This window comes from Lottia gigantea, assembly GCF_000327385.1.
Source record: "Lottia gigantea unplaced genomic scaffold LOTGIsca_50, whole genome shotgun sequence".
In the NCBI taxonomy this organism is placed as follows: domain Eukaryota; kingdom Metazoa; phylum Mollusca; class Gastropoda; family Lottiidae; genus Lottia; species Lottia gigantea.
Window position 1 is genome coordinate 167,370 of NW_008709716.1, and position 24,485 is coordinate 191,854.

At 33.6% G+C, this 24,485-nt stretch overlaps 2 protein-coding genes across 2 annotated transcripts; one reads left to right on the plus strand and one right to left on the minus strand.

The window, feature by feature from the left end:
* Nucleotides 1-980: 980 nt before the first annotated feature.
* Nucleotides 981-8,193, plus strand: LOTGIDRAFT_234372 (hypothetical protein; the record flags this gene model as incomplete). Its single annotated transcript, XM_009062193.1, has 9 exons — nt 981-1,076; nt 1,321-1,519; nt 1,933-2,023; nt 2,553-2,694; nt 3,718-3,874; nt 4,201-4,371; nt 4,760-4,888; nt 7,090-7,203; nt 7,570-8,193. 9 exons carry the CDS (start codon nt 981-983, stop codon nt 7,872-7,874), a joined length of 1,404 nt encoding a protein of 467 aa, XP_009060441.1. The 3' UTR covers nt 7,875-8,193.
* A 4,186-nt stretch (nt 8,194-12,379) lies between these two features.
* LOTGIDRAFT_125421 (hypothetical protein) lies at nt 12,380-13,219 on the minus strand (the record flags this gene model as incomplete). The annotated part of the gene is made up of 3 exons (XM_009062194.1): nt 12,380-12,523; nt 12,737-12,895; nt 13,010-13,219. Coding segments are annotated over 3 exons (513 nt in total), but the record flags the coding sequence as incomplete, so codon positions are not given.
* Between the last annotated feature and the right edge of the window lie 11,266 nt (nt 13,220-24,485).

A 24,485-nucleotide genomic window follows, 5' to 3' on the forward strand; every position in this document is an offset into this window, starting at 1 on the left:
TAATGTAGATAATTTTGTTCATGTGACTGAATAGTGAGAATGGTCTTAGACCTTTAAGTAAAATGTATACATGTGTATTTACTTTTTATAGTTAAAAATATAAGATGAGTATCTTGTTGTGTTTTCATTGTATTTATTCATTATATTGGTGTAATTTTTATACACCCACATGAAATGGGGGAGCGTATATTGATGTCCGTCCACAATTGCTTGTAAACACTCTACAAGACACAATTCTTGACGGATTTTGACAAAACTGTGTTCGTAATCACCCAAGGATGAACCCTATTGAAAATCAGAAGAATCGAAAAATATTTGATATGAATTATTGCCCTTGTTCTTGAAAACGCATTCAATTTTTAACTCATAAACACTTTTTTACGAAACTTGGATGAACCCTATCGAAAATCATACAAATCGAAAAAATTTTCATAGGAGTTATTGACCTCGTTCTTGAAAATGCTTCCAAATTTTAGCTCTAAGGCCAGATTTTGACAAAACTTGGTTTTATTATATATATGCGCTGAAGGTTGAATATTTGCCTTCTAGAGTTTCACAAGCTAAAAATTGAACATGTTTTCAGAAACAAGGGCAATAACTCATACTCAATATTATTCAGTATCGCCCTAAAGAGTTCAAAAGAAGTGTATGACTGAAGGTTGAATATTTCATACTGGTGATTGTAACTGTACTGCTAAATATTTTTATTCAAAATCAAAGCTGCCAGTGGGCGTATATTACCTTGCCTGGCAAGCTATCTTAAACTGTGTGGTGCTCATAAAGAAGGTGAGAAGTTGAAGCTTTTTAGTTTATATAGTTGAGTGGAAAATTTTCAATATCATTAGTGAGTCTATTATTATCAAGATTGTTCACTTGGTCTAACTTCTTTTCAGCATTTAGTTCTACTGAGAGAGTTTTAAGTGTAAATTGTAATGTAAGGGAACTGTTATTTTTGATTGAATATCTAGTTATTGGTGAGAATGGTGAATGATAAAAAAGATGAAGATAAGCATTCTGTTGCGTCTGCCCCTGATATTATTATAACAGACACTGTTGAAGTTGTCGATAAATCAGAGGTATTTTTTTTTCCTTCTTCTTCAAATGTTGCAGCAGATACATTGCCAATTATCGTAATTATCAAATGTAAATTAATCATACCATTTTTAACATCTAGTTATAAACAAGAATAAGTAGTCCTAGATATTTTGACATTTTGAAAGTCCGACTGTTTGACATCAAGAAGTGATGATATTTGAAGTATGCCTCATAGCATCTCTTCTTATCCATTGGCAATGACAAAAAAAAATTTTTCTTTGATAGATGGAGGATTTTGTCACCAAATCATTACTACTACCTCAAATTAATCACATTGAAGATGAACATACATTAATGGGATTAGCTCCTAGATCCCAGTCTAATCGGTGTTTATCTGTTAGTAATTGTGATAATAGTTATGAATCAGTATCTGGTATTAGAATGACTGAAATAGTACCAGCAAATAGTAACATTTATGACAATGGTATGTTTATTTTATTTTGTTTGGCCTTCAGTATTTTTAAGGAAGTTCAAGTGAGTAACAGAGTGTTTGCTTATGCAAAACAAGTAATATGACTATATGGGGAAAATGTATCATATTCATCAGCTATTAGTAGGTTAACCTGCCCACTTTAAACAAAGCCTAGGCTAAATGAAATATGTATATAGCCTAATTTTGAACCATAGATACAATTTTGCCTCCTCACTTTTAAGTGGCTCCATTGCGCCAGATATTTTTGCCATGAAATATTAGTTTGTTTCTAAGGCAAATAATAGAACAAAAAAAAATTTTTTTAGATTGTATACTCGATAATTTAAATTACATTACAGCAATCTCTGAGGCAGTATGTAAAACATCTTAAAAGTATTACAAATGTTTTAATTTTTTTTTTTAAGACAACGAATTATCATGGCAAATACCAATTCATGTTTTTAGCTCTAAAAGACATTCGAAGGATTCTTCATCTCGATTAAAAAGGAGATTAAGGTAGAATTATACATGTCAAATAAGTATTTAAAGTAGACTGGAACATTGACATTGCGTGAAACTTTCGAGTAACAACATAATTCAATATATTGACACAGCTTTATGGAACAACAATCACTGGTTAAAGTTTTATGCAACGTTTCGTCTGGGGGAAACAAGTGTGGAAAATTATGTTGCAGATTGCTGTTCCATAAAGCTGTGTCTATATTTCTTACTCAAAAATGCTAATTGCCATTAAAAGACTTTTAACACAATTCAAGTTTTATTTAAATATTTTGAGTTATGAAAGCCATAAAAAGTTGAAAAGTAAAATTTTAATTGAATTTTTATAGAATTTATTTTCACCTGAGGTTTATTCTTATTACTGTTGCATATTTGCCTGCCTGTGTGATGTTAAAAGTATTGTATATGTTGACATAAATACTTTCAAAGCTCTTACACCAGGATTTAGAAACATATTTTTGTTGTGTTGCATGAATTGTTCTCTTACTTTCATATACCTACCAATATTATTTGTTGTTATATCCAGGTCATATTATAAAGCCCAGAATGAATTAATCAGTGTTTATGAACAGTTACAACAAGGACCTGGTAGTAATGGTAATGATGGTACTAATAAACATGACCAAATTACATTGATATTGTCTCGTGTATCTTTTATAGCCAATCTGGTAAGTCTGGGTAGGATATGCTACATAAATTTCAATAAATATGAAAAATACCTACCTATTACTAGAGTAGATCTATCAACGATGTACTGTTCATGTCTGCTTCTAAGTTTTGATCTGGTACTTTGAACTGGCATCAGATGTTCAGGACAATTAGCATGCTGTGATTTTATAATTCTATCAAAAACCATAGAACAGTAATACTATTTCTTATCATCAAATCCTGATTTTTAGTCTATTCAACCTGATTCCATAGAAAAGTACTTTTTTATACGCCCACATTATAATGTGTTCGTATATTGTCGTCGCCCTTGTCCATCCATTGGTCTGGTCGTCCACAATTGGCTTGTGAACGCAATAGAGACAACAGTTCTTATCTGATTTTAATGAAATTTGGTGTGATCATTTATATTCATGAAATCTTGGACAAATTCGAATTGGACGTATCTTTCGATGAATGGTTTTTGAGTTATTGCTCTTGACTTATGAAAAACGCGTCAAAATTTGATTGTGAACACAATAGAGAGTACAGATTTTATTCAATTGAAATGAAATTTGGTATGATCATTTATAATGATGAGATCTTAGTCAAGATTAAATTTGAAATTTTTCGATCAACGGAATTTGAGTTATTGCCCAAGACTTAGTAAAAACGCATCAAAATTTGTTAGCGTTAGAGGTAACAGTGTATGTCAGAATTTTATTAAATAATGTGTGTTTGTTTAAATCAACAATATCTTGCACAAATTAGATTTTGGTAAGATTTGACACAGATAGGTGACTGCCCTTGATATACTGAAAATGTATCAGGAAAGTCGGCGTATCTTGCTAGGCAATCACTTGTTACTTAATGCAGAAAGTTTTCAAACCTCTTTTTAAAATTTGACTGTCCCTGTGCTAAATGATGCATATACTGGAGACAGACCTATACTATTTATAGTTCTCCCCAAAAGAGTAGGCTCAAACATTATGTTAATTATTGGAAACATTTGGGCATATAGTATTTTTTATTTTCTTTATTTTTAGTTGTTGTTATTTGGAAAAGCTGTAACAGTAGCATTATCTAGTTCATTATCTATTATTTCAAGTTTAGTTGATTCATCAGTTGATTTGCTCTCAGGATTAATAATTTGGTGGACATCTAGTACTATGAAAAAAAGAAATATTTATTTATATCCTGGAGGTTATTATAACATACATTATTTTATACCCATATTCTCAAAAGGGAAATATTTTTCAAAAACAGTCCAGACCATTTATCATCATGGCTTAAATCACGCACCCTCACAAATTTAAGGTGGTTCACTTTATCAAAATATCTATGTATGAGGCAGTGAATTTTAACCAATTAAAATGACCTTTATCATATTAGAGGGTTTGGGAGATGAGTGCATTCAGAAGGATGTAAATAAATGATGACATTCTGACCGGGCACAGTATAACATTGGGAATTATAGCAAAATCAGACAGCAAATATACTGTTTAGATGTGGAATAACTTTAATTTCAGGAAGAACACGTCTGGAACCATTAGCTATTGTTGTATTATCGGTTATAATGTCATTAGCTTCCTTCCAAATAGTAATAGAATCTATTCAGAAAATAGTGGCATTAGTCAACATTTCGGACAATATACCCACATTTGATAATATTACTATTATTATAGTCAGTACTACAGTCGGTAAGCTTAATTTCAGATTACCATGTTTTCAGTAGGCTAAGTATGATTTAACTATATTTGTCAGGTCTGTCTGACTGTAGCCAAAGAAATGATACTACCACAGATAGTATTACAGAGACATCCTTAGTTAACATATCTAATCATCTTAACCTTAAACTTGTACCTTGTTTTATCATAAATCTTTACTTTTTGACCTAGGCCAGTGCTTTCATCAGACTATGTTCGCATCACCATCTAACACAAATATCTGACTGAAATAGTACTACTTTTAGTAGTCCTGAGTCATTGGGAATGAAACTTACTAATGCTTCTGAACAAGAAACTGTACACCTTTATTTGTGTGTATTAAAGTGTGGGCTCTTTTCATTTTTTTGTTTCTTGATTTCAGTGGTAAAACTAGGTTTATTTATACTGTGTTATATAAAAGGAAGAAATATTTCATCTGTAAAAGTTTTATTACAAGATCATCGTAATGATACTCTCTCTAATCTTATAGCTATTATATGTGGCTATTTAGGTAAGGTATATTCATAAACAAATTTATTCTCTTTCCACAAACTTGATGAAAAACTTTTGTCTTTTTCATGAAGATGACAAAAAAGTGTTGACACAAAGATATTCCAATTGCAAACATCCAGATCCAGATCTATATCTACATGAGAAAGAAATATTCTTGAAATAGTTGAATTACATCATTGTTTGTTGTCTGATGCTAAACAAAGTGCAGAATTACCTCCCCTTAGTAGAATTATCTCCCTTTGACCACAAGCTAAAAAAGAAATTGAATACAGATTTGATTCATGTTCATTTATAATCATTTGATAACAATAAAGGAACAGGTAGGCTAATTTTTTGACCAATTCTACTCTAGTCTGAGAAACTGGAATTTTTTAGCAGAGCTAATGGGAAATAGCTTCACAGATCACTGTCGAAATTGGAGCCTCCAAATCCATTTCTGTCCAGAATTATCTGTGTTTGACTTGTCAATTGAAAGTGAGCAAGCCATGATTCCGTTCAGTTTGAGAAATAAAAGAGTCTGGGTAATCAACGCTAACAGGAAACAATCATCTTCCGGTGTATACAAACAAACTTTGCCAATGATTAATATTCGTTGAAAATTGTGTCAGTGGTGGAGTAATCATTCTAAATTATATATGAATGGCTTTTTCGCGGAGTCGCTTAATCTCCTACGAGGCATCATTATTTCGTCTTCAAAATATGACAATGTCGAGGTCAATTCAAGAGTAGAGGTCAAGGACGTGGGAAACCCCGCTTGAGAGTTACTTCGCCTTGAAAATTACACCGGATTTCCTAGACTCACGATTTGAAAATCGCTTAATGGATGTATTAAGCGTTTTATAATTAATTACTTGATTTTGTGGATATATCGGATTATAGAGGGATTTTGATGTATAGTTAGGACACCAGGTAAGTCCACTGATGGATATATACTGTTAATGGCCAAATTTGAGCAAAATTGAAATTTTTTGTTCATCCTAAGACGTAGTATCCCTTTAAGATACTCTGTCATTTATTGAAAAGACATAGTGGGTAAAAGTATTTTTAAAGGAATTAAATGATTTCCATACATTTCTAGTACTTATGAAAACTATTTACATATATTCTAGACTAAACTCAACCCCCCAAAATGGCCCACCTGTCCCTTTGAAATACTCTTCAGTGTAATTAAACAATAAAATCATTATTGTGTATGAAGTGTTTGAACAGGATTAGTTCATTTCATTCTACAATGGCATGAATGAATAGTGTCATGCTCAGTGATACCTGTAAAGCAGATTCATCTCAGTAAAACATTATTTTACACTTACTCTCTGACTACATTAAGTGAAGTCAGAACTCAGTGTTAGTGTTGGATTAGTGCATAAGTGTAGCACTAGCACTAGTGTAACACTAACCCCAACATTTGACCTTGATGTAAAGTGTTGGGTGACACTGAGATAACAGTGTATTTGGGGAACAATTTAACACAATTGTTAACCTTATGGTACTCTAGTGTTCCACTAATCCTAACTCAGTGTTTCAGAACACTGGCTTAGCATGAGTTTCTATATCTTTTTAACACTAACCCTTAGTGGTTTACACGATGCAGAGGTCAGAACTTTTTCATTGCCCATTTCACTCATTTCTTGCCATCCATTTTCTGTATTTGACAGATTCACTTAGCTGCTTAGCAGACAACACTGTCAAATGGCTTTAGGTTTGACACTAGTGTTAAGCTGGTGTATTGTAAGTTTTACACTGATGCTAGCGTTATGGTGACAGGATTAGCACTAACTCTTTAACACTAAATTGAATTTTTATTTTCATTTTATGAATATTCAAAATAAAAATTTTCAACTATGCCATTTATCTAAGAATGTTTTCGAATCAATAGAAATAAAAGGTTAGTCAACCGGCGAAATCTCAAATGTTTCACCAAAGGCTATCCTGTTCACAATTACCTGCGGTGAAAATGACCTATTTCTTCAACTGACTCTGTAAATCATGTTAAAAAAACTTTTCCAGTGGTTATCATTTTCATCAACCTAAAAGCAATCCAAGAGCATCAGAAGTATTTTGTAATTGAAATTTCAATTCATACAAAAATGATTGGCAAAATTCAATTTATAAAACATTGTAGTCAGAAAGTAAGTTGGGATGTTGTTTATAGATGATGATAATAGAATAGATAGATAATAAATATATGATTTATTGAAGGATCTAAAGAGTTTGTATCTACTACTGGTAATATTAATGTCAAGTTTATTGATCCCTGTGGAGCTATTATTATTGGTATTTATATATTGATAAGCTGGTGGAGAACTGGCTGGGGTACAGTATTTGTATTATGACTTTACATTATTATTGGAAACTACAAATTTTTGTTGTAATATTGAATTTTAACTGATAATTTTGTGTCAATGAAATTTAGAGTTTGAAAAAACAATATTGATAGTCTTGATATATGGCAATGATAAAGATTGCCAGTGATTTGCCAGTTAACATTTGACACACACTTCCCTCTAAAAAAAAGTTCCACCAAAACTGTTCCAAACTTTTTCTGAAGAAATTTCAATATGATAATGATAATAAGTGATATATGATTAACCAATGAAAGTACAAAGTGCATGAGAGGTAAACTTTAATAAATAAGAAAAAACGTATCTATCTATGTATGTCTGATATTTTGTATTCCAGAACAAATCAAATTGTTAACAGGTCATACAGCTAAACCAGACTTTCTCAGTAAAATCACCTGGATGTGTTTAAACCACCATAAATCTGTTCTTCAAATAGATACTGTGCGGGCATTTCATTTTGGTAATAATTTTCTGGTGGAAGTGGATATTGTGCTACCAGAAGAAATGACATTAAAAACGGCTCATGATATTGGAGAGGCTTTGCAACAAAAATTAGAGAAACTTACAGACGTAGAACGTGCTTTTGTACATTTGGATTACGAATCTGAGCATAGACCTGAAGAGGAACATAAACTACTCTAGTGTTCTGTCTCCTAACTGTGGAGAATGTAGACCATATTTTTTGGGAAAGATTTTAATGTGAAGGATCAAGTATTGAGATTATAAATAGGAATATGTATCTTCCATTTTATAATGTGATATTTTAGTTTGTTATGTAATCATTATTTTTGATGTAGACAATTTGATGGTGAAGATATTATATTTGATATTTGAATTTGGGGAAATATAAATTGACTGAAATTTATCTATAAATGTTTACTGACTATCAAAGATTATTAAAAAGATTTCCACATTTACTGCAATGGTTCTATTTGAAAGACATACAATAGTCATATGAGTTAATTCAGTTATTATTGTTATTGTGTATATTTATATTTCATTATTATTGATTGAATTCATTTTTAATGATGAAATTAACATCTGTGCCCTTTACAAGTTATTCTCTACAGTAGTTTTGTCAAGTATATAGAAAATGTAGAAAATATTCTATTCATAACATAACTTCTCACACTACGCATGACACAGAAAATATAATCTAAGTCAGTTAAGTTTCAAACTAGGTTTTGTTCACATATAAAAAGATTCTTCCCCTTAAAATACACATATAAAGAAGATAGTTGTGAAGATTGTGTAAGACTGACTTCAGTATAATGTCAGAATAGCTTTGACATTGCAATATTACTGAAATATTTCATATTCTCCGAGGCTACATGAATTTCTTGTTAATGGCTTAAAAACAACTGAGATCAGATCCAATATTGCCTCTAAACTTTAACTCTGTTGATTACAGAAACAGAAAACGATGAACTTCATTCACATTAATATATATATACTTTATTATTTTAGAATTATTTAATTTGTAATTAGTATTACTTTATAATTTTATTTCATTACTTTATAAAAATCATGTTGATGTAGCTGAATTTCCACCTCGGCCTGTGCTTTGGTAACTTTAATTATATGTTGTTGTTACAACCACTCTTACCTAATCACACCTGCTCCATTTTAAAGGAAAACTTCACAATGAAACAAATATGAACAATATTTCTTTTTGAAAGTTGCATTTAATATTATTCAATTTTGTACAAACTATATAATGTGTTCTAAAATTTAGATATTGAGTCTTTAAATATATCTTGTTCCCATCACAAGCATCAAAAGCAATAAAAATTATATCGGATTAGTAAATTTTATATTCTTTTCCTTTGAACACTTAGTACCGATATTAAAGATAGTGAAAATTTGTTAGGTCGGTAATGGCATGCCGGGTTGCTGTATACAGCTACAGTTAGTTATCAACCTTTTTTAGTCTCATTTTTTCACAGTATCAAATGAAATATATATGCTGGGTATAACTTTATAAGTGGTCATAACCATCCATTCATTTGAAAAGCATTTATTTTTTGTTGTGCTCTGTTTTTCTCTTACCTAAAGTTTTATATTTTTTGTTCAAACTATTCATTTACACTTTTTATAAGTTATGTCTTTGTGTTTTTATTGATTATCTTATTTACTTTTATTGTTTTGTTAACTTTAAAGATAATTTCGTTTATAATAACCCCATGCCTATTTATTAAATCCTACTTTTTTCAAAGGCAAAAATTCATCTTATTTAAAAGAAAAATATTAGTTTCATACATGAATCTTCTTGTGCCTTAGACTGGAGCATCTGCCTCTATTTTAATTCTGCTAATTTATGAGATTTTTCTGCACCTCCAAAGGTGTGCCGATTTTAATCCTTTTTATTTAAATGGGATCCTGAAATATTCAGAAAGATATTTTTGTAGTTCATCATACCCCTCCGCCATTTATCTCACATCTGCACTTGTTTTTTTTTTTAATGAAATATTCAAATCTGTGTATGCAGTCAAAAGTTCAAGGAATTAACTAACAAATATTTTGTTAGAATAAACGCATATTAAGAGGTTTAGACAATCCTCCTAAAACAGGTCCTAGTTTTTCTGATTCTACTACAACTGATAACTGTCAAAATATTTATCAGAGGTTGGAACAGGCAACACCATATATGATATCTGTTTGAATTTAGAGAACAAACATTCTTTTATACCTTTGGAAGTTTGAACTAAAATGTGAACTGTAGCAAAGTATGCTCACCCTCTGCAACTGGGTTTGTCAACTCTGCATTTAGCAGTCCATACAGCTAATATTGTTTAATTGGTAAATATTATAAATAACACAGTAGTAAATTTTTATGATTTTCTTTACATTTATTCATTACAATATGACATTTTTCATCTGTCACAGCAAATACCACAGATTATATTTACAACTTCTTTCATTCATTCTCATTTATTCAGAAAATATACTTCATCTTTCTCACTAGCTCATACAATCACGTCTGCTAATAATAATGGTCAATAGATGCTGCCTGACATCTAACAACCAGATGCTGTTTTTAAATTTCATTCTTAAAATATTTTTCAATCTCAAAGCCTGGTTTTCAAAGATAACTTATTTCAAAATATTTAATTATGCAAGTATTTTGAGGATCATTTTCTTTCTTAAGGAGTATGTTTATTACCAATATACTGCTAAATTTGTTTCTGTGGCTGAAAAACCAAATTTGTTTTAAACTGTATCTCTAAGGCTGAGATTTAAAAACAGGATCTTAAAATTAAGCTTGTTTAGTAAGGAAATTGTGGAAGTAAGAGAAAAATAGATAAGCTAATAGCAAAATGTGTTCTAAAAAGATGTTAAAGATAAAATAGAAACCAAACTGGTCAACGATATAAAAAATTCATTGAGATGACAAAAATTTATAATTTTTTCCAAATAAATAACCCAAGGTGAAAAGTTTTTAAAGACCAAAATGTATTGCCTCAGTGAAAAGTGTATAATAATCAATTCATTGTCTTAAAATGTAAATAAACAAGGTGCTATCTAACAAGCTCTGTAACTTCAAGTGAAGTTTTATCTCAAAATTAAAGGAGCACCATTTTTTACATAAAACAGCAGTCAATTTCAAAAGAAAAAATTTAATGTAAAAAACGAAGTCTAAGATTGAACTGAATCTGAAAAGTCTGATAAAGGAGAAAGAAGAAAGTGATTTTGAATCAAGAAAGTCAAGATAGTAGTCTGGAGACTGATGAAATGAAGAAAGTCATCATAAATAATAACTTTGATAACAATATAAGTACATAATAACTAATATAGTACAGAAAACTTAGAAAAATAGATTCTTTTTTTTTTCACTTCTGATAATAATTGTCTGTTTCTACATAAAAACAATTTGTAACGAAGGGTGGCAGAATAATAACAAAGATTAATTTAATAATGATATTTTACATGAATCTTATTATTAATTAACACTATATTCTCTCTTTTCTAGCTTTTCTTCAAAAACTAGGTACAAAACATTGTACAACGAATCTAATATACACATCTTTTTTAAAAAATAAAAACAAACTGTATTCAGTCTAGCTGTTACAGCGTATTACTAATAAATAATTTGTAATTTACATGTTATCACACTTTATTAACAGATTAGTTCAGCTTTCGTCTTGTATTTTAGAATCAGAATAGTTTAGAGATTTCATTCAGAAGTTGTTTATCAATAAGAAAGAATAATAGTGTGCAGTAACTAATTAAAATTAAAATTGTTTGTATGATATTTATACACTGATAATGGTGAAAGTTATGTGAATCACTGATAATCCAGTTAACTATTTTACATTATATACAGTCATACACTTATATACACCTTATACCAAAGCCAAATTGAGCGTTCTAATGATGTAGAAGATGGTGGCTTAGGTTGAACTTTTTATAAATGGCAAGGTCGGAACCATTGTTTATATCTGTTCCTGAGATCACAGTTGTCTGTATTTGACAACAGTCTCCATATGAATTATAAACAAAAATGTTGTAAATGAAGCAAACACTCACACATAAACGAAAATACTAAAGTTTACCATAACACACAATCACTCTATCAAAAAGCTTAATGTATTTCATATTAGCTGCCTTCAAGTATAGCCTTATATTAGTTTTATGTAATACTCCTTTCCAAAGCACATCTAGAAATTTCATACTAAATCCGGTAAAACTAATCCAAAGAGTTGTATTTAGTAAATCCAGATGTGTAAGGAGAAATGAACACTATTCACTAATTCTTTATTAGTCTGAACTAAGAACTAATGAGCAGTTATGATCCTTTATATCCATTTATAACAGAAATACACTAAAACACATAAAATATAGACAAACATCAATCCAAAACAGTATCTTTGGTACTCCAAATGTTAACCACTAAATATTTTCCTTCAAAAAGATATTTAGTTTAACCCTGTATAATATAGAAGTGTCATTTTTCACACATTTAAAAGTGGCTAATTAATCCAAACCACTATTTAGCACTGTTTGCTAAACAAATATATATCCAAAAACTTGTGTTACTCTAATCCAGTGTAATAGTCAATTCAGGTCACGATAGTCTGTTTAAACCAAGAATATTCAGGTTCTTTAACATCTAAAGTTAAGTTTCAGGTTATATTCATAATGTCACATTAAGGATGAGAAGCATCACAATGTACTATGATAATAACTACATGTGGTGAATCTCTTATTTGGTCAAATAATGGGGGGTTGGCTCTTAATACTGCTTCATGTGAAAATTCACATGGTGGAAAAATATGAACAACATATGCAGGCTGAAAGATAGAAAATAAGCATTAATAATACTATATTGCAAAACCTTTAAAAATGACAATTAGCACTACATGGAATTAAGCTTATTAATAATATGCATGTGAAATTTTATTGACAAATTCTACCAATTATAATTGGAATAATTCTGCATAAAAAAATTGATGAAATGGTTCCAATAAGAGAACCCATAGAAATTTGTAAAAATGATAAAGTACCTGTTGTGATCCTGGCATTGGAATATTAACGATACCAGCTGCCTGTTTCTGTTGTAAATATTGTATAAAGCCTTCTGTTAGTCCTTTAGTTTGTTGTGAAATATCCATAGGATCCCGTCCACAAGGCACAGCAATTAACAAACAATAATCAGAATCCATCTGTAAATTAAAACATAATTCATAGTTTCTATACTGTACATAAGGTTCATGAAACCATTCAAACATTATCAGTAAGTCACATAATATATTATGGCAGATGTTAAACATACATACCTGCATTCTCTTTGATACACCTTCAAGCTGTGACTGTTCCATTCTCATTCTCTGAGCAATACGTAGAGGTACTTGATCCATTGGCGAAATTTGAGGTAAAGTTAATTTCACCAATCCTTGATTACCAGACACAAAATGCATCTGTACAAATGAGGAATCATTCTTCAGAGCTAATTGACCACGCCACATAACTGGGAACCTCTGAAATAAGACACATAATCCAAATTATGATTATATCCAGTAATATCCAAACTTTTTTTTATGAAAGTGTCTCAGTTGACAACAGTTTATACTGTTTATTTCTGTTTTACGTAAGCTTATTAAAAAAGAAAACAACAAACCTGGAACAGATTCTCTGATGATTTTGGTGGTCCTTCCCTTGAACGTATAATTTCTTGTCTGCTAATTGGATGTTCTTGTCTATGTACCAAAGGACTAGACCTTTCGCTTCTGGCATGCGCATCTAATTGATAGCCAGGATGGGGTGACAGAATTTGAGGTGGGAAGGGTGACGGATGAAGTGAGACATTATCTCTTCCGGGCTGTATGTAAAGTTCTCTCTGATAAACACTATGGGCATCTACTGGAATACCAACACCAAATGGACCAGGTGGAAAAGAACTCATATCTACACCATACATCTGAGGCAAATTTTGAGGTAATCCACGAGGATGAAAACCAGGAGGTTGCAGGAATGTTTTTGGTTGTGGTGGACGCGGCTCCACTGAACCTGGAGCAGACAAATGTTTAGCATTTTGTGGGTAGCCAGCTGGAAGATTATAAGCATTTGGTGGAGGATTCCTTGAAGATTTCTCACGAGATGATCTTGGTTCTGGTTCTGCCAAATTCAATGGAGACTGTTGTTGTGAATGGTGTGCCATAATAGGATCTCTGGGGATCATTGAATTAGTTGATGGGGAAGAAGCTGGTGGTCGATGAGCATGATCTGTTAATTGAGCATTCTTATGAGCTGCAGCTGCTGCTGCTGCCTCCTGATGCTGCATCAAAGCAGCTCTTTGCTGGGCCATGAACATATTCATTTCTCTTTCTCTTAAAGAATTTTTATCAGTATGTAAACGAGGACTCTCTGGAGGTTCTGTAAAAGAAATATTCAGTGAATAACAAAGTACATCAAAATTAGATTGCCTTCCATAAAAATCAGAAAAAAATGCTTGTGAAAATCTGGAAAAATATACCTGGATTTTTCAGCTTACCTTTAGACTGTCTGACCAGATGAGGATCTGGGAAGTTTCCTTGAGATTGTTTCATGTGATGAACCAAGCCATGGTGATCAACTTGGCGAACAGGATTTTGGATTCTTTCAATAGGCTGAAAGTAATAAAAGTATTGCAAATCATTTTTCAAAAAGATTTTACAAGAAGTTCTCAGGACAAAATGAGTACATTTTTGTATAAAATTAACACTGTTTAAATAGTGTTCAATACATCAATTGTAAATCTTGCTTAGTTGAAATATTACATACCTGTCCAACGGGGCTAGCTGATTTTGGTGACAGTGATCTAGGTGGACCAACAAAAGTGACTGGAGGAGTCATCTTTATTCGTGCACTATCTGGGGTGGAAGGAGTCTTCCTCTGTTGATGTGCACTCGTTGGTATCATCATCTGCTGCATCACACTACCTCTACTATCCATTGGGCTTGGAGCATGTGGAGGTCGCTGTTCCATTCTTGCCATCAAACTCTGAGGAGTTATTCCATGACGGAACTCTGCTAGTCTGGCTTGTTCTAATTGTTTAAGAGGGTCTCCACTAGCATGTCTTGTCCGGTCTTGTGAATGAGATTGTTGAGCATGCCCTGACTCAGAATGACTAACAGGGGGGTGTCTCCTTTCTGCAGATTCACGGTGGTGACTAGGTACATTGTGCAATGCTGACTCTCCTGGCAATCCATGTTTTGGATGATCTCCAGTCATGCCTGGGCGTGGATGTTCTAAAGGCATACTATGTCTTGGACCATCATTGGGAAAAGCTGGCCTCTGCATTTGACCTGGTATAAGCATAAAATTTTGAGGACCAGTTTGACCATGGTTACTATGTGCTGGATGCATATTCTGCACTGGATATTGAGGTTGATTTGATGTGCTGTTGCATCTCCCTTTCTCTGTTGAGCGCTTTAATTCTTTAGTGTCACGTAATTGCTGGGGTTCTTGAATTTGAGATTTCTGCTGTTGCTGTACCTGATGTTGTTGTTGAAGATGATGCATTTTTTGTGCCTGTAGCTGTTGTAAATGTAACGGTAATGACGGGAATGCATGTACACTTGGAGGTCTCTGTACCATATTTTCATGTGGAGACATGTGTTGGACAGGAAGCTGAACGCTCTGTGATCTTTGAGGAGGTTGAGAATTAGGTGAGATCTGAGATGGTGGTGGTGTGAGAATAGGTTGTACAGGTACATTCCAAGTTTTATGCTGAAGGGTCGGAAGTATTGGTGAAGGCATCGATCTAGTGGATATGGTACCTTGTGCAGATGTAGCTACCACCACAGATGTAGATTTCTGTGACGGAGATGGAGCATGAGTACTTGATACAGTTGTCTGTAGCTGACTCTTCACAGATGTACTGCTTGGGATCAATGCTGGAGCTGGTCCAATATTTTGAGAAACTAGATGTTCTGAGGAGCTGGGCACATTAGGGCAAACTGATGATGATGATGTAGTAGAAATACTATTTATCTTGGTTTCCGATGCAGAATCAGAAGTTGCCAAAGATGGTTTAAATGGTAGAGTTTGATGTGAAGCCAAGGACCATGAATGAGTAGTCTGTGATGTTGGTTTTACATCAGGTTGTGCACTTGTTCGTGGTATTTCGATTTCGTGTTTAGTTGTCAGGTCTCTTGGTGGAGAGGTTAAATCTGGATCCATTCTAGGTGGTGTTTTATCCAAAAAGTCTGTTCCACTAGTCAAAAACTGTGAACTGTATAGATTTTCAACTGAAATAAAATCAAAGATAATCTAAATATAGATCCGAAAAAAAAAAAAAAAAAAAAAAAAAAAAAAAAAAAACAACAAAAAGGACTTTACAAAGTTTCTTTAACATTTGGTTTAATAAAAATAATTCAAATATTACAAAGTAACACGTCAGAAATTGTATATAAAATCTCTAAACACTCACCATCTGATTTTGAAGATACAGGCGGAGAAGGATCACTACCAATAGCAATGTGTAATTTAGGTTCATCGTCATCTTCTTCATCTGATTTTTCAGTATTACCAAAGTAACCCCTGGAAACAGCATCAATTATCTTCTCCACATTACTCATTGAGCCTGAAGAATCATCAGAGCCATAGGAATGATTATTTCCACTTTCAATTGGTTTCTGCAAATCCATACTAACTGTTTGAAGGGGTTCCTTCTTTGGAAGTAAAGAATCCATTGGTTGTTGAAGTATTGGATTAGAGTCTTCTGTTTTGCTGGTCAAAACAGATCCTACAGGTGTGTCATGAACACTTATTGGTTTCTTCTTATTATTTCTAAGCCTTAAACTAGGACATAGTTCATTGCTATCTTCACTTTCTTCAAACTCATACACATTTTCTTTTGACACAGTTATCTTTTCTGGATGAAGAGACTGTGAATTTTTCCAGTCCTCATAGGTGGTAGGGATTCGAACTTTTTCCTTCTCATCATTCACAGAAGTCAAGATATCATCTTTTAGTCCAATTTCTCTGCCAAAAATATTTTTCTTTGCATCTTCCTTTTTCTTTGACTTATTGATATCCATGATTTCTAATTTTACAATAGGTGTTCCAATTTCTGAATATTTTGGAGATTTTTGTCCTCTTGGTGAAGAAACTGGTTTCAATGGTGGGCAACCTCTCTGAGCTCTAGGTGAAGAAGCAGTGGCTCTTGTTCGTGGTGATGTAGCAAGAGGAGCAGTCAACCCTCTGGGAGAGGAAGCTGTTCCTCTTGTTCTTGGTGACTGAGAAGGGTTTGGAACGACTCCAGCATGAATATCTTTATAATTTGTTATTTTACGTCTGCGTGTTGTTCTTTGATCTTTGTTGGTTCCATCAAATTTTTCATTATCAGACAGAACATCTGAATCTTTTGGAGAGAAACCCTCAAATAACAGTCCTGCATTGTGATTTTCCATTGCTGGAAGATTCCCTTCGTCTTTGAGACATGCATCATATATCGAGGATGGACTACCAAACAGAGGTCTATCCTTGTCAAAAGCATTTTGTAAAGGAAGTCTTTCTTGGCTACTTTTCTTTGTCCCTTGCCCCCTTCCACGACGAGTTGTTCTGCCTTTTCCACGTCCTCGTCCATCTTTGTTGATTCTTGCTTTAGAATCTTCTAACAAACCCATTAAACCAGTTTCAGCTCCAGATGAAAATGAAGTATCAAATCCATCATCACCAGCTTCAGAGTCATTGTGAAAAATTGTATCTGTTGTCAAGGCAGTACGAGTGTCTGGTTTAGTGTCAAAATCAATCTTTAATTCATCAGTATTTATCAATTCTTTTTCAGTATCAATATGAACATCTAAGCCAGTGTCACTATCATCTTTGGAGTCTTTTGATCCTTTAGATTGTCGCCGCCTTCTAGTCGATTTTTTGGGAGATTGATTCTTCTGCTCTTCATTAGATTCGGTTGTCACTGTGTCTGAAAGAGACACATCAGGGAATACTAGATCTTCAGTTGATGTCTGATTTGGTACAGGAAATTGTTTTGGGGGTTCTGGATCAGGAGCTGAGAATCCAAAAGGATCTGGATCTGAATTGTCTTGAAGAAGCGATTCAACAGCTCTTGCTGCTTCATCTGATGCCTCTTGAACAGCTTTTTCTCGTTCATCGCTGTCAATTTCATCCATAAACGGAGTTTCAATTTCTGGTGTTGCAGGAATTTCAGTAGCTATTTTTGACAAGTTTCCACACAGATCTGGCAATACAATATTTGATGTTGTAGAAGCCTTTGGAGATTTTAAAGATGTTGATTTCAGTGTAGTCAAATCTCCTACAGAACCAGTTTTTGGTGACAAAATAGGACTTTTCAACGGCTCTATAGGTGAGCCTAAAGGAGATAAACATGGTGAAGCCTTAAGTGATGACAAGTTATGCGGTGATCGGACTGGAGAGAGTGCTTTTCCTGGAGATTGGGATCTTGCAGATCCAACCCTCGATGGTGAAAAGTTTATTTTGGTTGAAGAGATTGGACTTGAATGTATTTTGGATGGGGAAGATGTTGTAATGGGGGATTTCAAAGGTGAAAGATTCGGTACATTTTCTCTCAAAGGTGAAAAAGCTGAAGAAAAAACTGTCTTTGTTGGCATTATGGGTGTCTTTGGAACTGTAGTTGTAGAATTAACAAGAGAAGTATTCTTGGGAGATGTTGTAGGAATAATAACTGACAATTCCTTTGATTCATCTTTTACAGGTGTGTGCGGAACTGACAGATTTTCTTTAACGACCTCCTTTGTAACATCAGTATTAATCTTTTCAGTGTTCTCCTTGTTAATTTCTGATGTAGATAGAGTCGGAGGTGGAGGTTCTGGTTTCTTATCAAGACAAAAGTTCTTCAATTTCTTCATGTGAACAGCCTCGAAAAACTTATCAAATAGACCTTCAGGCTTCTTGGGTGACTGAGGTGGTTCTGGGCTTTTCTGGGCTTTTTCCTCTGGTTTAGGTGAATCAGGACCTTTCTCTTCATCTGAGTCGATAAGTTTCTCACCAACAGAGTCAATGGCTTCTTCTGTTGTGGACTCTGACATGGTCTCATGTTTGTCCATTCTATCTTCATCATCTTCAACTGTATCTGTGAAAACTTTTTCAGCTTTTATAGCAGCAGAATCGTTACTCATGGATATGTCTTCAAAAGCATCAAAATCGAATGGATCTAAGGTTTTGTTTTTAGATGAATAAGGATCAGGCTTCTCATCAATTTTCATCTCATCTCTTTCTTTCTTTTTACCCTTCTTTTTCTTTTGTTTTTGGTCAGAAGAATCTTCTTTTCCTTTAGGAGAAATCTTTTTATTTTCATCCTTTAATTCAGTTTCTATGGATTTGACAGGAGAATTTTTATCTGCTTTTTTGTGTTTCTTTGTTTTCTTCTTTTTGTTCTTCTTTGAAATCATCTCATCATTATCACTATCATCATCATGACTAGAGTAAATTTCTGATCCTGGACCAAATTTCGCAAATAAATTTTCTGGAACTTTAACATCATTATTAAGTTTTGCCTTCTTTGGTTTGCTTGGTTGATCAAACTCATGTAAGTTGTTGTGAATATTATCAACCATTATGTCATTTGTATCTAATTCATCTATACTTGGGTCTTTTAATACAGAGTCTTTTGATATTTTAGGTGTTTTTTTGTTATCAGATTTAGTCTTGCTTTTTTCTTTGGAGGCTTTGTTTTTATCTGATTTATGCTTGTCATGTTTCTGTGTCTTTTCACTATCTTTCCTCTCTGGTTTTTGAGGCTTTGCATCTGGTTTTATATGCTCTTTCATTTCAGCCTTGGTTTTCACTTTCATTTCTGACTTTCCTTGTTTTGGATCAGTTGATATAGAATTTATCTTGTTGCTATCTTGAACTGGAGTTTCCTTCTTTATTTCTTTTTCAGCTAATTTTGGGCTCATATCAGTCCTGGACACTGAAATTGGTTTCTTCTCAGATACATCGGAGTCAATTAAATCTACTGGTTTGCTGCTGGATTTATTGTGCTTCTTTTTCTTTTTCTCCAACTTGATTTTAGCATCATTGCTATCAGAGCGGTTTTCTTTCGATACATCCAATTTTGTTTCTTTGCTGCTCTCATTCTTTAATTCCTTCTTGACATCCTCTTTCACTTTATGACTTGAAACTGAGGTTTTCTTTTCATCCTCCTTTTTAGCATCTTTCTTATGGGCTTTTTGGTTGTCAGATTTATGACTATCTTTTTTATCATGATCATCTTTTTTAGTTGGAGAAGTCTCAACTTTTGCTTCTACTTTGAGATCTCCTTTCTTGTCTTTTTCATCATTTTTAGATTTGCTTGACTTTTTGTGTTCTTTTGAAGACTTCTTAGGATCAACTTTTTTGGACTTTTCTTCAATAACTTCAACTTTCTTTAATTCAGCTTTTGTTTTTACTGGTTCAGATTTAACTTTAGTTTCATGAGGATGATCTTGGTCCATTGGTTTAGATTTTTGTTTAAGTTCTTCACAATCTTTTTTCTTCTTATTTTTCTTCTCCTTGTCACTCTTGCCAAAATCCTTCTTTTCACTTTCATCCATGGTTTCAGGCTCAGTAACACTCATTTCAGATGACAAAAAGTGTTTGGTTCTGTTATCTTGATCATGGCATTCAAGTTCACTTGATTCCTCTCGTGACTTCCTTTTTTTAACTGGACTTTTCTTACGTTTGCTGGGAACATATTCTTCCTCCGAATCTGCAGATTGATAATCCATTGTCTTTTCTGACTCAGAAGAGTCAAATATTTTACGACCTCTATTAATGGTCTTCTTGATGACTTTTTTCTTCTTTTTGACCTTAAAAGGACCATCATCTTCATCAGATGAAAAACTATCAAACACATTTGATGGCCTCTTCTTTTTCTTCTTTTTGGGTTTTTCATCTTCACTCATAATACCAGGAGATGTTGCACTATCAGAATCTGAAAGTTCCATACTGAAATCACTGTCATCAGTCAAACCATTGTGTTTCTTTTTGCGCTCTTTCTTTAGACGTTGTAAACTAGATCGGTTTGTTTCTTCATGCTCTTCTTTTTTCTTATTACAGGACCGTCTTTTTACTTTATCATACATTGAAATAAAAGGTTCCAACTCTGGTGGTATTTCATATGGCACTTCTTCTTCCTTTTCCTTTTCTTTTTCCTTCTCTTTTGTCAATTTCTCTGGTTTTTCTTTTTCTTTTTTCTTCTTTTCCTTTTCTTTTGAAGAAGAGTCTTTGTGCTTGTCATCTTTTGTTTTGTGCTTAGAGTCCTTGGCAGATTTTCCACTTTTATCTTTACTATGACTGGATGAAGATGAGTGCTTCTTGTGTTCTTTGGAATCTTTTGAATCTTTTGAATCTTTTGAGTCTTTCGAGTCTTTCGAGTCTTTGATGCTTTTATCCTTATCTTTGGACTCAGACTTGGACTCACTAGATTTTGATGATGTTGATGTCTTGTCAGGTTTTGTTTCAGCAGAATCAGATTTATTTTTGGATGATTTGCTTTCTGAATGTTTGGACTTTTCTTTTTTACCATCATCAGTTCTCCTGTCCTTGTCTTTGTCATCATGCCTTTTGTCGTATTTGTCATGTTTATCATCAGATTTTTTATCATCTTTTTCTTTCTTATCTTCTTTATCTTTCTTTTCTTTTTTCTTTGCTTCCTGACTCTTTGATTTGTCAGATGTACTTCCATGTTCCTTATCTTTCTTCTCAGAATCTTTAGATTTTGACGACTTTGTCTTTTCTTTAGATGATGATGCTTCTTTTTCTTTTGAAGACTTTTCAGATTTGTCTTTATTACCAGAATGATGTCTGCTTTTATCTTTCTCTTGCTTCTTATCACCCTCTTTTTTATCTTCTTTAGACTTAGATTTCTTATCAGGAGAATTGTTCTTTGAATGACTACTGCTTTTCTCGCCATCTTTGTTTTCATGCTTCTCTTTCTTGCCGTGTTCTTTAGATTCAGAATGTTTCTTAACTTCTGGTTTCTTTTCGTGAAAAATTTCAATTTTCTTTTCAAAAAGATCAAAAGAAGAGCTATGTGATGTTGAAGTCTTGAGACTTTTCTGTTTATCTTCTTCAGTTTTTGTTCTGTGTCCTGTAGGCTTTATAACAGTTGTAGATGAAATTGATTGGGGTTCTTCTGGAAGTGTTGGGGGTGGCTGTCCAAAGTTTTCCATGAGCTCTGTTTCTTTCTTGAGTACAGGAGGCTGAGTTTTCACAAACAAATTATCTCTTTTTTCAGTCAATGCTGGAGTACTTGGTGTACTTGAAGATGATGAATCTGTTCTTTTTATTATCCCTTGAGAATTAAGTGGATCAGCATTCATTCCTGGTGGAATCTGAACACTTGCCACAACATCAGATGGACGTCTACTAAACAAACCTGAAGGTTTAAAAACCTCTGGTCGGATTTGTTGTTGAAATCCAAATTGTGATGATGGTTGGGAAATGGCAGGACTTTTCAAATATTGGTTATCCAATGAACCATATTTAGGTTGCTCCGGAGATAAAAAATGTTGTGAAGCTGAAGTGTCAGGAATATCAATTTCTTTTTTCAAAACAGGTGGACTTGATTTGGCAATAAATGGACTTGATGGTGTTACAGAGCTACAAGTTGATGGTAAAGACTCCACTCTTTTTAATGCAGATGTTCCATGGTGTTCTGTCTGCATACCTGATGTAATCTGAACATTATTTACTGTATCAGAGGGTTTCTTGTTAAACAATCCAGTTGGTTTCATAGATTCTGGTCTTACATGTTGGGGAAATCCCATGTGTACTCCAAATATAGGCTGAATCGATTGTGGACTAAGGGATGTTCCAGCAGGACCCGACATCATTCGACTTTGTATGGATCCAGGACTCAAATTAGACATCATAGGTGGTGATGGCTGTACTACAGGTATAGAAGAAGATTTAACAGTATGCTGATCAGGAACAGCTGTTAAGACATGTTGGTGATGAGCAGCAGATGTTACTTGAATTGTTGGAGTAGTTCCAGTAAGTGGTGGGAGTGGTGGACCAGTCTGAGAAATGACAGGTGTACTGGCATCACTTACTGCTGTATAAGATAACACAGATGTAGGATTCCCAGGAAGACCAGAAGATGCAAACGCTTGTGAGCTTTGAGTTGGATGGAATGATGTTAAGGATGCTGAAAACTGAGATCCGGGAGAAAGAGACATATGCTGAACCGGTGTATTAGTTGCTGCCAAATTTGACGCCATATTTGGTGTTGAATTGACTGGCTGCTGCTGTGATATCTGTGGATGAGCTCCTTCAGCAGGCTGAAATCTCATTCCTCCCATAGAACCCTGCCAATGACCAGTGTTAGTGTGAATAGAAATTTCTTTGAATTCTGCTTTTGTTTTTACAGGTGGTGATGTTTTTCTTTCTTCAAGCCTTTGCGAATCTTGGTCCAAAATACTGCCAGTTCGTCTGCTGATTAACTGCCTGACAATGTCAGATGGCTCATTTTTACTGTCAGAGCCTTGATTGCCTGAAGTGTTTCCAGAACTGTCCCCTTTCTTCTTTATTTTGAACTTGCTGTAGTTCTGCAAATTAGAACTAATAGTTGGAGTTTGTGCTAAAGCCGAAGTTGTCAAAGCACCAGGAGGAACAGCTGGTGCATCTGGTGTCTTATCAAGTTGGGCATCCAGCAAACGAATTCTTTCTGATATTGAAAGTTCCCCTGGGGCAGTTGATTCTTCAACACTGCTATCTGATAATGAATCATCGTGCTTTACTGATTTAGATTGATGTGTGTCATCAACAGAATTAGAGAGTATATTGGCATATCTAGAATCATTTCCTAGTCTTTTTTCATCTAACCGGGGATCTGTTGGAGCACTAAGATCTTCCGAGCTTTTAGATTTATTATCTTTATTGAGCGAATTCACAGACAGTTTATCACCTCCAATAGGTGGACTTAATGGGGATGCAATATCACCAGATTTTGTATCAAGTCCAATGTCTAAATGTAAACGTGACCGTGATGTATCAGACGGTCGAGTGAATGATTGATCCTTTTCAGGAGACTGAGCACTTCTACTTTTAACACCTACAAGGTTATCACATGTGTCATGTTTGGAGTCCTTAATTTTGTTCTGGATTTCATCACAGTCCACAATTTTTTTCTGTTCATTGTTTGAGTCTATACGATGAAGAAAGTATGAGGATGTTTCTGTTTTCCGATTAAATGACGTAGATGTATCCATATCATCATCACTACTAAATGTACTTCCTTTCTGTCTGTAGCCACCTCGACCTTTCTCATTGTCTAATTTTCTACGTTTCACAGGTTTGAATTCTGGTGAGACTTCTTTAGGTGAATCATCAGCATATTCTTCTGTATCACTCTCATCACCATTAAAATTAATTTTCACAGAATTCTCTACAGTTTTACTACCATGTAATTTTCCATGCAATTTATCCATGGATAATCGATAACAGTTACTAGAATCATGTTTACGTTCTTTACACTTAAAATTATCTTTGATAAATAAGGACTTAGTCAAAGCACTTTTCTGATTTCGAGCAATTACATTACGTACATCCTCGTTAGATTCATTGTCACTAGTACTTCCCCCATCTTCTAATTGTTGAAGTTTCTGAATTAAATTTTTCTTTTCCTGAGTTAATTTTAACAAGTCAGATTCACCCACAGAACTGTTCTCGGAATCTGGTCGACTACCTGAAGATCCAGGTGAACTAGACATAATAAAACTAGCTTCAACAGCTGATAATCGCTTTTCCTGTTTTGCGTGTTTAGCTTTTTCTAATTTTTTGTCTGTA